We start from the raw sequence: 16,038 nt of genomic DNA on the forward strand, positions 1-16,038 counted from the left end.
AATGAAACAAGGTATATGAATATTTGAATGTGAAACTGATGATGTGCCCTGTAAACTTTCACTCAATCCACAATAAAAACCTAAAAAAAAAAAAAAAAAAAGATAGATATTGGAGTCCTGGTGTGGTGCTGTAGGTTAATGAGCCAGACTGCAAAGCCATTTGAACTACAAGGTCAGCAGTTCAAGCTCACCAGCTGCTCCTCGGAAACCCTATACATGGTCGATATGTGTCGGAATCGACTCCATGGCACTACCAACAACAATAAGATAGATAATGACAAGAGGAGCACCGCTAGCCAAGGCTGCGGGAGAGTCGCCATCACTGGCGCTGGGCAGCAATATTAGATATTGGGTGTGAGGCGGGAAGACTTCCTCTCGGTTCTCCTTGGGTCCCGCAGAAGGTCGGTTGGCTGGGCTTTGGGTCGTGGAACCCAAGTGGGACGATGCAGGGGGCTACTTGGGCTAAGGACGCGTTGAGTGTGCCCACCTCCCGCTCCTTCACCCTGCGGGAGGAGGAGTGGATTAGACGCTGCTGCCGGTCATCGGGACCCTGGGTCCCTGGGTCGGCACGGCTCCCTCAGGATCTTCTTCCCATTAAACAAGAAAATGAGAAATCTCCCTCAGAAAACAGTGCTTTTGAAAAAGTGAGAACAATATTAAAAACAGCCACAAGAGGAATATGAAATCATCAATGCAGAGATTAAACATGGTGGTTTTGTGTACTATCAAGAAGGTTGCTGCTTGGTTCGTTCAAAAGATGAAGGTGCACCACAGTTTTTCCTTCTAACATAATCTTATTTTTCATAACACATTTTATATTCTTAAAAGTGTGTGTGTCTATATGATTTTAAGTACATTTAAGTAGTCTGTAGCATCAGCTTGACAAATGGTATTGTGAGGTGAATTATGCCCTTGGCAGGGCTCTCCTGAGGCTGAAGGTCCTGAGAGCTTGGCAACTTCCAGTCTGACGGGGGTCCTGACTTGATGACAGGGGCAAACACATGCTCACAGTGAAGGAGGGCAATTGCTGCACCTGTAATTACAGAAACACGATAAGGAAGTAGCCTACTTTTTCAGAGAGCACTCAAAATTCAAAAGTGTAAACATGATTGTATCAAACCTCAAAAAAAAAAAAAAAAGGATCAAAAAGAAATCTGTGGCATAAGCAAGAGCTGTTCCTAGACGATGTACTTCTCAAGTCCACTTTTCATGATGTGACTCAGGGGAAAAACAGGAGGTCCTAAAATACACAGCTCTGTGTAGACCTGTGGTGGACAACACTGTGGAATGTGGATTCTGAAGTGACCTTTATGAAGCCCAGCGGTCCAGGTCTTTATCACATCCCTCCTACCACCCCACCATCCAGAAGATCCCTACATGTACTACACTGACATTTTCAGAAGTGAATTTCTTCTCTCACGTGATCTTGTCAAACCTGAGTCAGTTTATTCTGTTTCCTTTCATTCTGTTTACGTACATTGTCTTTAATCTCTTGTTTATGTGTACACAATAATACTCTGGATGGAAAGTTTTTCCATAAAATAAACTTAGAAGCTATGATATAGAAATCAAAAAACAAAAACAAAACAGTATATATTCAATTTATTTCCTTATTTTTTCCCAATACTGTTTTGTAATTTTCATTGTAGAGATTTTGCGTCAGCTCTTGTAAAATTTTAAGTAGTTCATGATTTTTTTTATTATTGTAAATGTGGTTTTTTTGTTTCATTTTCAATTCATTGCTATTAAATTAGAGTACAATTGATTTGTGTATCTTGAATTTATATCATTTAGTGGGATTTTTTTACATTTTTATTGTGAGTTGAATGATAGTTTCCATGGCAGAACATCAGTTTTGCACTCAACCAGTCGTATGTTGTTTCATTGCAATGATTACAATACCCTCCGTGTACCATCGGTTAACAGTATTTGCCTCTATTCCTCTTTTTTTTTTTTTAATGTACACAGAAACATGCAAGAATATCTAATCGCTTAAACAACCAAAGAACACATTTTGCAAGCCAGCCTCCTGCCTCACCAGCCAACAGACATTTTCTTCCCATGAGTCTAGAGCCCTCATCTGCGCTGTCTCTCCATGCCATAACCTCTGCCTCTGTTTCTGGTGTTGCTGCTTTTATGGTTAGGATCATCCCATGCTCTGCTCATGCTCATTCTCTTCCCTTTTGATGGTCCTAGGATCCTCTGTTCCTGGAATGTAAGATTACTACTACCCCCTTTTTTGTTCTATATCTTCTACCCTTACAGTTGTGACAATCCCAATTCATCATGATAACAATTACTATTGAATTATAAGAATCCTATCTACATCTCCTTTCACCAAACCCATCTAAACAAGATGAAAACTATTCAGTGGGGTTTTACATCCTCCCCTCTCTGTTCAAACAATAAACTTCTTCTTGAAAACATGTAAGCCAGCTGCTTTGTGTCTTTATGTTGTTGTTGTCAGGTGCCATCGAGTCGGAACTCATAGCGACCCCATGCACAGCAGAACGAAACAATGTCCGATCCTGGGCCAGCCTCACTACCGCTGCCACACTTGACGCCATCAATGATGCCACCTGGCTGATCCATCTTCTTGGGGGTCTTCCTCTCTCTGGCCCTCCATCTTACCCAGCATGACATCCTTCTCTAGTGACTGTTGCCTCCTGACAATGTGTCCAAATATTGTATCTTTATAGCACCCCTATTTTAGGTAGCCGATATATCTAAGTTACCTGTCCTTATCAGCCCTGTGTACAGAAGACTCCGTCCCTCTCAGTTGACATTTTGAGGAACTACATTCGTAAACAAAGGTCAAGTTTATCAAATTTTAGCAATTTATAATTGCTTCCTGTATCAAACGTCTTTGTTGTCCTCTAGTTCAGTTCTGATCAGCAAGCGATCCAAGCTAGGTAAATGGGTACTGTCTACAAGTTTGGGCATTCTTGCGTGCCTCCCCTCACTTCATATCAGCTGGACATTTCACTCTCAGCTCTGCCCCCAGTGGCTAGGTCAATGTCCGTGGGCTCAGGAGTTCTTTTGTTATTGTTAGGTGCCATCAAGTTGGTACCAACTCATAGCGACCCTGTGCACAGCAGAACTAAACACTGCCCGGTCCTGGGCCAACCTCACTACTGTTGGCCATGCTTGAGTCCATCGATGCTGCCACTTGGCTAATCCATCTTATTGGGGGTCTTCCTCTTTTTCTCTGACCCTCCACTTTACCAAACATGATATCCTTCTCCAGTGCCTGGTCCCTCCTGACAATATGTCTGAAGTATGAGAGATGAAGTTTGGCCATCTTGGCCTCTAAGGAAGCACTTCTTTTTATGTTGTTTAAGATCGGTGTTTGCAATGACTTAAGTCTTTGGTCTTGCAAAGTTCTATCATGTGATCTCCAACATTGTTTCTGTTAGCAACGTCATATTTTTCAACTCATCCTTTCAATTTTTTTTTTCAGTCTTTGCATTCCAATCACCAGTAATTATCAGTACATCTTGATTACATGTTTGATCAGTTTCAGACTGAAGTTGATAGAATTCTTCGGTTTCATCATCAGTAGCTTTAGTGGTTGGTGCATAAATTTGAATAATAGTGATATTAACTGGTCTTTCCTTGTAGTCATTTGTAGATTGTCCTATCGCAGACACCATATAATCCAAGAGAGATCTTGAAACGGTCTTTTTGACAAAGAGTGCAACACTTTGCAATTTGTTGTTCGTGGCATAGTAAACCATAGAATTTTCAGAGTCAGAATGGCCACTACCAGTCTATTTCTAGTCTATTATGTTTTCATTTTCATAATTTTTATTCAACTTTCAATTTACATACTTTGTACATTCCATGGTTTATTAGAAATGTGTTTTCTTAATTTCTAGATACTGAGGGATTTTTCAGATATCTTTCTGTTAGTGGCTTCTAATTTGACTCCCGTTTTGATCAGTGAAAAGCTCTGGTGGCACCATGGCTAAAACACTCGGCAACAATGAAAAGATTGGGAGTTGGAACTCATCATCCGCTCCACAGGTGATTTTTGTGGTAATGTGTTTCTGTAAAGATTTATAACTATGGAAACTCTATGGGACAGTTCTGATCTTACAGGGTTGATATGGTTGACTTGATGGGGTGATTTTGGGGTGTCAGTGAATATAGTTCATCTGACCTGAATTATTTTTATTTAATTTACATTGGATTTGTGGTCTCTTTTTCAGTCTTCTGTGTGCATTTGAAAACAATGCATTCTTCTGCTTTTATTAAGATGTTCTGCCACTGTCAACTATGTCAAATTGATTGCGTGTTATTGTTCAGTTACATATTTTACTAATCTTCTCTACTCCTTAGACCAGTCATTGAAAGAGAAGCATATATGTTACTCATACAAAAACATTTAGGATTTTTTATTAACCTCTTTATACTGATATTGTTTGCTTTGGAATCTATTTGTCTAATTCTGGTAGCATAGTGAATTACTAGTTGAGCTGCTAAAAACAAGGTCAACAATTCCAATGATAAGCACTCTACCATAAGGTCAGTTTACCTGCAAGATCAAACTCCTCAGAACTCTGTACCGGGTCGCTGTAAGTTTGAACCAACTTTACAGCCCTTAACAACAGCAACCACCACAGGAGAAAGATTATAGGCTTTCTGCTCCCATAAAAATTTACAACCTTGGAAAACCTATACAAGGTTGCTATGAGTTGGGCCAACTCAACAGCCCTTAACAACAACATACTACTACTAATCCAGAGAAAACTAAATGCTGCTATATTAATATTGGCGACGTGTGTCAAACGATTCGGTTCCAGCTCATAGTGACCTTGTATAGGTTTTCTGAGGCTGTATGAGTATTCCTGAACACTTAATTGTACTTCTGAGGAATCTGTACCTGGACCAAGAAGCAGTTGTTCGAACAGAGCATGGGAACACTGAATGTTTTAAAATTGGGAAAGGTGTGCGACAAGGTTGTGTTCTTTCACCATACTTATTCAACCTGTATGCTAAGCAAATAATACGAGAAGCTGGGTTCTATGAAAAAAAATGTGGCGTCAGGATTGGAGGAAGACTCATTAGCAACCTGCGATATGCAGATGATACAACCTTGCTTCCTGAAAGTGAAGAGGACTTGAAACATGTACTAATGAATGAAGATCAAAGAACAAAGCCTTCGGTATGGGTTGCATCTCAATGTCAGGAAAACAAACATCCTCACCACTGGACCAATAAACAACATTCTTATCAACCGAGAAAAGATTGAAGTTGTCAGGGACTTCATTCTTCTTGGCTCAACTATCAACACTCGTGGAAGCAGCAGTCAAGAGATCAGACGACATATTGCATTGGGCAAATATGCTGCACAGGAACTTTTTAAAGTACTGAAGAGCAGAGATGTCAGCTTGAGGACTAAGGTGCGCCTGACCCAAGCCATGGTATTTTCAGTAACCTCATATGGATGCGAAAGCTGGACAGTGAATAAGGAAGATCGTAGAAGAATTGATGCCTTTGAGTTGTGGTGTTGAAGGAGAATACTAAAAATGCCATGGACTGCCAAAAGAACCAATAGATCTGTTTTAGAAGAAGTGCAGCCAGAGTGCTCCTTGGAGGCCAGGATGGCTAAGCTTCATCTCTCATACTTTGGACATATTTTCAGGAGAGAACAGTCGCTGGAGAAGGATGTCATGCTGGGTAAGATGGAGGGTCAGAGAAAAAGAGGAAAACCCCAACAAGATGGATTAGCCAGGTGGCATCACTGATGGCGTCAAGTGTGGCAGTGGTGGTGGGGTTGGCCCAGGATTGGACATTGTTTCGTTCTGCTGTGCATGGGGTCGCTATGAGTTGGTTCCGACTCGATGGCACCTGACAACAACAACAACAATTTTTTACAGGAGCAGAAGCTTCATCTTTCTCCTGTGGTGGTGGTGGTTAAGGGTTTCCAAGGAGCTGCTGGTGGCTTTGAACTGCCGACCCAAGCCATGGTATTTTCAATAACTTCATATGCATGTGAAAGCTGGACAGTAAATAAGGAAGACCGTAGAAGAATTGATGCATTTGAGTTATGGTGTTGAAGTAGAATATTGAAAGTGCCATGGGCTGCCAAAAGAACCAATAGATCCGTTTTAGAAGAAGTGCAGTCAGAATGCTCCTTGCAGGCCAAGATGACCAAACTTAGTCTCACGTACTTTGGACATATTGTCAGGAGGGACTAGACGCTGGAGAAGGATCTTATGTTTGGTAAGGTGGAGGGTCAGAGAAAAAGAGGAAGACCCCCAATGAGATGTATTGACCAAGTAGCAGCATTGATGAACTCAAGTGTCACAACAGTAGTGAGGTTGACCCAGGATCGGGCAGTGTTTCGTTCTGCTGTGCATAAGGTCGCTATGGGTCAGTACCGACTCAATGGCACCTAACAACAACAAACTTGTTATTAGAAATAAAAGGGAAAATACAACAAGAAATAGAAGAATTGAGAGTAGTGGCCCTTGGGGAGGGGAAATCAGTACAGAAGACTTAGGGCAGGAAACTAATTTCTCTTTATAAACCTTGTAGAATGATTTGACTTTCTTAATCTTAATGTAGTAAAGCATAGTTGTTAGCAATAGGGATGCTAAGACCAAACTTTTTGGGTCAAATCTTGCCTCTGATAATAAGTTGTTGTTAATTTTTCCTATCTTTAAACATAGAAATGAGTACTATAGAAGTTATTACAGATTTTTTGAGCTTTAAGTGACTGTGGTACATAATGAACAGAAAGTGTTATTATCAACTAAGCATTGTTAAGGTACCGGAAATGCAAGGAAAAATAGATAAATTATTGTCATGGTTGATTTTAGTAGTCAAGAAATCAAAGAATCATAACAGATAAAATATAATAAACCCGTTATTAAAATTAGCCTTTTAATTATTAAAATGCACTTATGAAGAACGTTGTACCCAACAGTATAGAGTATACATTCTTTTCAAGAAATCATAGAGCTTTCATAAAATAGGAGAAATTTTCTAACATTCAGATCATGATTTGTGTTAACAAAGCACTTAAGCTAGAAATCAACACAGAAGGTAACTAAAATATTTCTTGTGTAATTGGAAACTTAAAATTTTATTATAGATTTTTTTTATATGTATCGATATATAATTATACTTTAGATGTTTTAATCCAATCCTAACAAATAATTATAATTGGAATGGGAAAATAATGAAAGTGCTGCCTATCAAAACTTAAGAACACTATTGTAGAGAGGTTAATGTGTTACTTGTGTATTTTAGAAAAGAAATAGATAATAAGAGTATAAAAACACACTAGTCAATACATAGCATAGTAGGTTTTTAGTAAATATTTGATGAATAAATCATTAATCCTTGAAATGGAAGTGTTGAGCAATAATTTAATAAGAAAAGCCAGGTTTATTATGTTGTTAATTGCCTTCAAGTTGAATCCAACTCATAGCGACCCTGTATAGCATTTCCAAGGAGCAGCTGGTGGGTTTGAACTGCTAACTTTCTGGTTCTCGGTCTAGGGCTGATCCTGCTGTGCCACACCACATGTCCAGGTTTATTATATTTTGTAGGAAATAAGGAAGGAAATAGATCGCTTAATAAAGTATTTTTCTGACTAGACAAAAAAAAAATCCCGTTTTAGACTGCTATACTGAATATGAAAGTTAAAATAGAAATGTTCGTAAAGTAAACAAGTATGTATGTGTGTTTGTGTGAGAGAGAGGCAGAGGAAATGCTTAACAGCCCCATGTTACTAGAAGTAGTTGTTTATACAGAATTATCTTTCAAGTGATTGTCTTTAAAGATTACTACAGCATCAACTTTTCCACTGTTCTTTCAGATGACTTTGTAAAATTCCCATTGTGTGGGGGGTTTTTTTGTATTCTCATTCTAATATTTCTTTGTGGCTACTAAAGTACATAGCTTAACAAGATCTTGACTATACCTTATTAGGTTTAATTTTGAAAAACAGAGTTCAAAACTGCTTAACTCTTAAGTCATGAATTCTGAGAGAAGAACCAATTATTTGCTTCTGAAATTGTGTTTATACTAAGGCTTAAAAATGGAGATAGTGTTGTTGTTAAGTACCATTTGGTTCCTACTCATAGTGACACTATATAGGGTTTCTGGGGACTGGCCTGTGGGTTTGAATTTCCAGCCTTGCGGTTAGAGTCTAATGCTTTCCTACAGCACCACACCAACCTATAGGAGCTATTGAGAAATAAATGAGGGGGGAACTGTAGTAAAACTTTAGAGCACTATGTCCTATCTAAACAGAGCAACTCTTAATCAACTTTAGCTGTCTGTGGCCCTGAGGAAATGTAGACCATGGTCAATTCTTCTAATATTTCAAAATATGTTATACATTTGGCAATTCCAAATTATTTAAGAACTGTTTAAGTCCTCCAAAACAAGTCTGTGTGCAGAATCCAGTTTCCAGGCTGTTAAGTTTATAAACAACTTTAATGAGATATGTAATTCTTTTTTTTCTCTCTTTTTTGTTACGTGTAGTCGACAGAGGTACGTTCTTGGAGACACAGCAATGCAGAAGATGGCCCAGTCCCATGTTTTCTTAAGTGGTATGGGTGGTCTTGGTTTGGAAATTGGTAAGCAGTATTTTTATCTATAATTTTATATAGTACTTTAGAGATACATAATCTATAGAATATAACATCTTCCCTTTGTAATTCCTATAAAAGGAAATTAGATCCAAAGTTTGATCAGATTCAGTTTTATATTCTTTAAGCAAGGCAATCATTATGCTGTTAAATTCTTCTATCCAGTATCAGTAATATTATTATATCTCCTTTTGTGATGATAACAGCTGTTAATGATCATTGCCAATGTACATTAATACATTGTGGGAACGTACATATATATGGTCTTAGAAACAACTCTGGGTTGTTTGAATGAATATATTTAAATTTCAACAGTGATTATCTCAAGATGATGTGGTTATGAAAACTTATGTTTTCCTTTTGTTTATCCATGTATTTTCCAACTTTTTACAAGGAACTTACATTTCTTGAATAGTAAAAAAGTGAAAACGTTAAAATTGTCCATTCAAAAATTTGGCGATACTCCATGAAGACATTTAAATATTAAATTATGTATTACTAACATTAAGCTTTTCATTTTTCTCTTTCATATATAGCAAAGAATATAGTTCTTGCAGGAATTAAGGTAAGGAGAAAATACCATCGATAACATGAAGCATTTGCTGTGAACTTAAAAACAAATTTTGTGCATTAATAGTGATATTATTATTTACACTTTAAATATTATTTAATATCGATCTAGAGAAACTAGTTTAACGAGCCCCCATGTGCCCATCACACATCTTCAGTTTTCAACGCACGGTCAGATTTATTTCATAATATCTTCCTTTTCTCTATCTTGTCACCAAATTATTTTGATGTAAATCTCAGACATATCATTCTTAAATATTTTAGTGTATATATATATATGTGTTTCTAAAATATGTGGATGGCTTTTTAAAAACATAAGCATAATACCATTTTTAAACCTAAAAATGTAACAGCTCACTAATACTGTTATATTAGTTATCTGTTGTTGCAAAACGTAGCGGCTTAAACAACTTTTTATCTCACAGTTTCTGTGGGTTAGTTGTTGTTGTTGCTAAGTGCCGGCGAGTTGGCTCCGACTCATAGCGACCGTGTATAGGGTTTCCAAGGAGTGACTGGTGAGCTTGAACCACCGACCTTGCAATTCAAACTGACTTTGCAGTCCAGTGCATTTAACCCACCAGATGCAAAGTATCTGGGTCTTCTTAAAGCTCCATTCAGAGATAAGGTTCCCAAGTTTGCTCACATTACCAATTAACGGGATCCAGTTTTGCATAGGTTGTTGGACTGTGGATTTGTTAGAACTTGCTATCTGTTAATTTCAGTAAGGTTCCCTATCTTTGGTTTTATTTTTTTCTCTTCCATAAAATTTATTTGTTAAAGAAATGTAATCTAGTTATTGTCACATGCCCCTCTGTCTATTTACTGTAAACTGATACAGTCACAGAATCAGGTTGACACTTGATTCTTTTGGCAAGACCATATAGGTGATGTGTTCTCCTATTATGAGGCATTGATGTTCTGTTGATCCTGCTTTTATGATCATAATTAGCTATTAAGAGTCCTGGTGTGGCACTGTGGGTTAATGCGTTGGACTGCAGTTTGAACTGCAAGGTTGCTAGTTCAAGGATCCCATTCACTCCTCAGAAACCTTATGTAAGGTCACTATGAGTTGAAACTGACTCAACAGCACTTAACAACAACATTAGCTATTAACGATCATTGCTTAGATTCATTCATTTATTTGGGACAACAATGATATTCTGTCATTTTTTTTTTTTTCATTTATTACCTAGAATAATTTTAGAAAGAATATTTTCTACTTGTTTCTCATTTGATTTTTCTGAAGTATGGTTTGTGCATGAGTGAAAGACAATATATATATTTATATTTGTTTTTCCCATTTTACCAGTTTTCAAAATAAGTAGTTTCCTCTCATCCTCAAACAGTGAATAGTGAGTGTGTATGTAGGTGTGAGGTTATAAACTCATAGGTTTAAACACATTTGAGGCATTTTGATCTGATATATTAGTTATTCTAATTGATGCTCAAATAATTTTAATTTTGGCTCTTGGGACCCTATTCAAGTTTTTTTCAGTCCTTTCTACACAGCCTTAGTAGTCTTTGATAGTCATTATTTGTAAATCTTTTTGGTTTTTCATGATTGAATATTTAAATTTTTGAGTCTCAAGTTCAGGGTTGTTAGGTAAACTTTTGATTCACATTCAGGATTATAATGATGAAGATCATTTTGATTGTGTACAGTCATTTCACTAGTACCAAATAGTGCTGCAATACATACCCTTGTATTGTCTTTTGTGTTTTTCTCAGTGTGTCTTTGGAATGGAGTCCTAGAAATGAGGTTACTGTGTCAAAGTATAAATACACATGCAATTGTACTATAGATTATAAAATTCATTGCGTTGCTGTTTTCATCTATTCCCATCAGTTATGTTTAAGAGTGGCTGAATCACCTCCCCTAACCAATATTGTTAAACTTTTGAAGTTTTGCCAATCTGACAAATGAGAAAAGTTATTTATTCTATTTCTTATTATGAGTGAGGTTGAATATTTGTTCACATTTTCAAGGGTCATATGTATTTTGTTTCAGTATATATCATTTTCTCATAACTTAGCCATTTTCCATAAGGTTTGTGGCCTGTGTAATAAAAATAGTTTCCTTCTAGCTAGCCAGTTTTTTTCTTTGAATATGAAATAATTTGTCTTGAAATGCTTGTACATAAGAGTTTTCTTTATTTTGTATGTTGGTTTTATAACGTACTTCTTTCCTAAATTAAAATTCTTACTGTTTGAAATGGTTTTTCCATTGATTCTTTTGGGTATTCCAGATAGATAAAGTCATGTTATCTGCATCCTTTTTAACTCTGTGCCTTTAATTACTTTCTGTTGTCTAATTACAGGGAGCAATATCTTCTGTACAGTGATATAGGAGATAGCGAACATCTGTATCTTATTCCTGATTTTAACAGATGCTTTCTTTTTCAAAGGCACTTACAATTCATGATACAGAAAAATGCCAACCATGGGATCTAGGAACCAACTTCTTTCTCTGTGAAGATGATGTTGTTAACATGAAAAACAGGTAAGATAAGATCATTTGGTATATTATCATAAAGTTATCTTTTTACTCTTTAAGTTACTTATAGAAGATTTTCTTTATTCATAATTCATAGGTAAATAGGAGCCCTGCAGGGGAGCAGTGGGTTAAGTATTAGACTGCTAAACACAAGTTCAGCAGTTTAAACTCACCAGCTATTTCAAAGGAGAAAGGTGAACTGTCTTTTCTGGTAAAAATTTATAATCTTGAAATTCCTGTGGAACAGTTCTACTCAGTTCTGTAGGGTTACTGTGAGTTAGAATCAACTGTGTGGCAGTTGGGCTGACAAATTATTTGTTGTTGTTGTTGTTAAGTGCCGTCAAGTCGGTTCCGACCCATAGCGACCCTGTACATGGTTTCTGAGGGTGTAAGTCCTTACGGGAGTAGAAAGCCTCATCTTTCTCCCGCAGAGCGGCTGGTAGTTTCGAACCGCTGACCTTAAGGTTCGCAGCCCGATTCGTAACCACTACGCTACCAGAGCTCCTTGACAAATTATATATATATATATATATACATACACACACACTTCTACCTGACAATGAATTTCTTTAATCATTAATAGATTTGAGGAGCTTAGAGCTTAGAACTATAAGGGTATACTTTGAAATTGCGTGACTTACTGTAGAATATGACAGTGTGGTGCTGCATCTCAAATTATAGTTACCTATAAAAATAAGTTTTGGTTTCTTCCTTCTACAGTTTGTTAAATTAAATTTTAACAGAATTTTTTGTGCCATGGCATGTTCCTCTGATGTCATTAATTTTTGAAGAGTTGATTATATAGAATGAAAGAATAATTAAGGGTCATTTATTTTTTAGAGCTGAAGCTGTACTTCAACATATTGCAGACCTAAATCCATATGTTCATGTTACAACATCATCTCTTCCATTAAATGAAAACACGGATCTGTCTTTCTTACATAAATACCAGGTTGGTATTCCATTTTATATTAAATGTTATTAATAGATTCTAAGATAAACTAGTGTTAATATTGGCAGACTAATTTAACCTAGTGTATTTAGGATCAGAACAACAAATTTCAAGTTATAAGATTTCCACTATAATACCTTTCAAATGTTCTATTTTAGAAAAATAATCTAAGAACTGGTAATAAATGCAATTGTATCTGTCAGCTATTTTCATAGTAATGTGCATAACAAACTGTCTAAACCTGAGAGTGATTTTTTTTTTTTTAGCATCATTCACCTAAATATTCGTCATGCATCTACAGATCAGTGAGGGTTCAACTGTTTTAGGCTATAGTCCCAGCTTGGCTCAAACTCCAGACTGTGTTCTGCTTACAGGTCTCCCTTTAGAGATCATCAGGCTACTGAGAACATGTTCAGTTGATAGTAGCAGAAACACAAAAGGCCAAGTCCAACTATAAAGCACATTTAAACGTCTCCTGAAACATTCCTTCCTATTATTTCTAGTTATAATCCATTGACCAAACCCTGTCGTCGTAAAAGAAAGCCCAGAGTCAAGTAGCAAGAAACTACAAGGGGCTTCAAAAAGTTAATGAAAAATTTCTTTTAATATTTTCATTTTCCGTGAATTTTTTTTTTTTTTTTAAGTTTATTGCGAATTGGGTGATAGTTTATACCCAATCAGCTTTACATTCATCCTATCGTATTTCATTTCATTGCAATGACTACAGTCCCCTACATGCATCATCATTCAACAGCATTTGCTTCCATTCCCTCTGGTGTTTTGTTTTTTGTTTTTGGGGTGGGGGGTGGGGGATGTACATCGAAACACTCAGGAATATACAACCATTCAAACAACCAAAGGGCACACCCTGCAACCCCATCTCCCACCCCCCCACCCCCACCCCAGGCTTTCAGCACACAGTCCCTCTCCCTTCCTGAGTCCAGAGTCCCCAGCCGCTCCCATCTCTCCATGTCATTGTCTCTGTCTCCATCTCTAGTGTCATTGCTTCTCTGGATAGGGTCTTTCCATGAACTTTTTGAAGCTCCCTTGTACACTTTTCTTTGTAAGGCCATTGCAAAGAGTGGTGTATAATACAGTTACAGGCAAGCCAAAAATTTGGATCAGTCATTCAGTCTACTATTGTTAACAATAACAGCAGCAAACTGTAATCTTTAGCACTTTGGGTGTTCTAAAATTTATTTGATTGACCCTGATTTTCCCTGGAATTAAATTATACTGTTGTTAAATGTCATCAAGTCAGTTTTGACTCTAAGCAGTCCTGCCTAGAGTTTCCGTAGAGCTGCTGGTAGGTTTGAACTGCAGACCTTGCAGTTCAACCCAACCTTGTGGTCCAGTGCATTATCCTGAAGCACCAGACTTCCATTCTGGACTGACTGACTTAAAATCTGTCCTTGTATAAAGCATTGTTAGTCCTAGAAAGCCCTAAAAAGCCTCCTTTCAAAGAACTACTTGAGTTAAAAATAACGTAAAGGAAATCCTCAGAAACATAAACAAATAGATCTAAAAGAACAGTGGTAAGCCTTTGACTGTAGTCCTATCTCATTTACCAAGGTTCTTTGTAATTAATGGTTACATAGAAACAGGAGGTGGAGACTTGGCTCTAGATGAGGTAGAAAAATGGAATTTAGACATTTTCTTTCCCTATAAAAAAGGAGAGAACCTCAGAGAGGTATACTGTTGGTGAAAGGGTGAACTTGAAAAATCTTAGCTCGGCAGAATGAGAAGCTGGTCTATTTCTTCCTGGACTCTGGTAAAAAGTAAGAATCTTTTCTGGGGAATTCTTTATCATAGACCTATCCTCACACAAACTTTGAAATCAACTTTATAATTTTTTGTGGTCTAGAAATTCCCAAACTAAGAAATTTAAATAAAAAGTAGTAGTACTAAGCAGATGATACCTTGCAGTGCCAGATAGAAGCAAAACTTACTAGTTGAATATACCTTCAACTAGGCCACAGTGTATTATTTTCTGTAAAGCCTCTTAGAAGATGAGCTCACAGTTCAAAGTTAAAAGACAGGAAAAAGCAATTCAATATAATCAAGAGTCAGTGAATAGAGAAAACACTAGAATTAAACTTCTAAGAATTTCAGCTATTAGAAATTAGATTTTGTTGTTAAGTCCCATCAAGTTAGTTCTGATTTATAGTGACCCTTTGTATGACAGAACAAAACTTTACATGGTTCTACACCATTCTCTGGTAGTGTAGTGGTTATGAATTGGGCTGCTAATCTCACGGTCAGCAGTTCGAAACTGTCAGCTTCACCGAGGGAGAAAGATGAGGCTTTCTGTTCCTGTGAAGATTTACAGCCTCGGAAACCCTGTAGCAGGGTTGCTATGAGTCAGAACCGACTCCACGGCACATAACAACAACAACACAACACCATTCTCACACTTGCTGCTGTGCTTGAGCCCATTCTTGCAATCACTGTGTCAATCCATCTCTCTTAGGTTCTTCTTTTTCACTGATCCTCTGCTTTATCAAGCATGATGTCCTTCTGCAGTGACTGGTCCCTCCTGATCATATATCCAAAGTACATGAGATAAAGTCTCAACCATCCTCAATTCTAAGGAGTATTCTGTCTGTACTTCCTCAAAAGCAGATTCATCCATTTTTCTGGCAGTCCATAGTGTATTCAATATTCTTTGCCAACACACAATTTGAGTGCATCCTGTCTTCTCCAGTCTTTCTTAATTCATTGTCCAGCTTTCACATGCATATTGTTGTTGTTATTGTTAAGTACCTGCCATTGAGTCCTGACTCATAATGACCCTGTATGGGGTTTCTGAGGAGCAAATGGTGGGTTTGAATGGCTGATCTTGTGACACAAACTGATCTCCTGGTCTAGCGCATTATCATGCAACTGCCACACCAGAACTCCCACATGCATATTAGGAGTTGAAAATACAATGAGTTGGGTTTTTTGTTATTGCTGTTAAGTTCTGTTGAGTCTGACTCCTAAGGACCCTGTATAGGGTTTCTGAGGAGCAGCTGATGAGTTGGAACTGTTGACCTTATAGTTCAAACCTACCTTATGATTGAGTGCTTATCCTAAAGAGCACTCCAATAGTGGTGGTGGTACCACCTAGGTGGTTCTGAGTCAAAGCGACCCTGTAAATAATTTCTGAGTCTGTAAATCTTTACAGGAGCAGAAAGCTGTATCTTTCTAATTCAGAACACATGGTAGATTATAACTGCTGCCTTTAGAGTAGCAGTCCAGGTCGTAATCCACGATTGTAGTCAATATTTATAAGAAAACGTCTTCACTTGCAGCAAGCAAGGTTGTGTCATCTGCATATCACAGTGTATGAGTCTTACTCCAATCCTGATGCCATTTGTAGATTATAAAATAGATATGTGGGAGCTTCAGAAAGTGCATGTTAACAGTACCAT

At 37.3% G+C, this 16,038-nt stretch overlaps 1 protein-coding gene across 1 annotated transcript in view; it reads left to right on the top strand.

The window, feature by feature from the left end:
* The window catches only part of UBA6 (ubiquitin-like modifier activating enzyme 6), a 144,894-nt gene that overhangs the window by 15,710 nt on the left and 113,146 nt on the right, over window positions 1-16,038 (top strand). The window contains exons 3-6 of the mRNA XM_006874816.1: window positions 8,503-8,597; window positions 9,146-9,174; window positions 11,585-11,679; window positions 12,514-12,625. Coding sequence (XP_006874878.1) covers window positions 8,503-8,597; window positions 9,146-9,174; window positions 11,585-11,679; window positions 12,514-12,625 — 331 coding nt within the window. The remainder of the gene's footprint in view (window positions 1-8,502; window positions 8,598-9,145; window positions 9,175-11,584; window positions 11,680-12,513; window positions 12,626-16,038) is intronic.

Source organism: Chrysochloris asiatica, unplaced genomic scaffold, assembly GCF_000296735.1.
Source record: "Chrysochloris asiatica unplaced genomic scaffold, ChrAsi1.0 scaffold00303, whole genome shotgun sequence".
Taxonomy (NCBI): Eukaryota; Metazoa; Chordata; class Mammalia; order Afrosoricida; family Chrysochloridae; genus Chrysochloris; species Chrysochloris asiatica.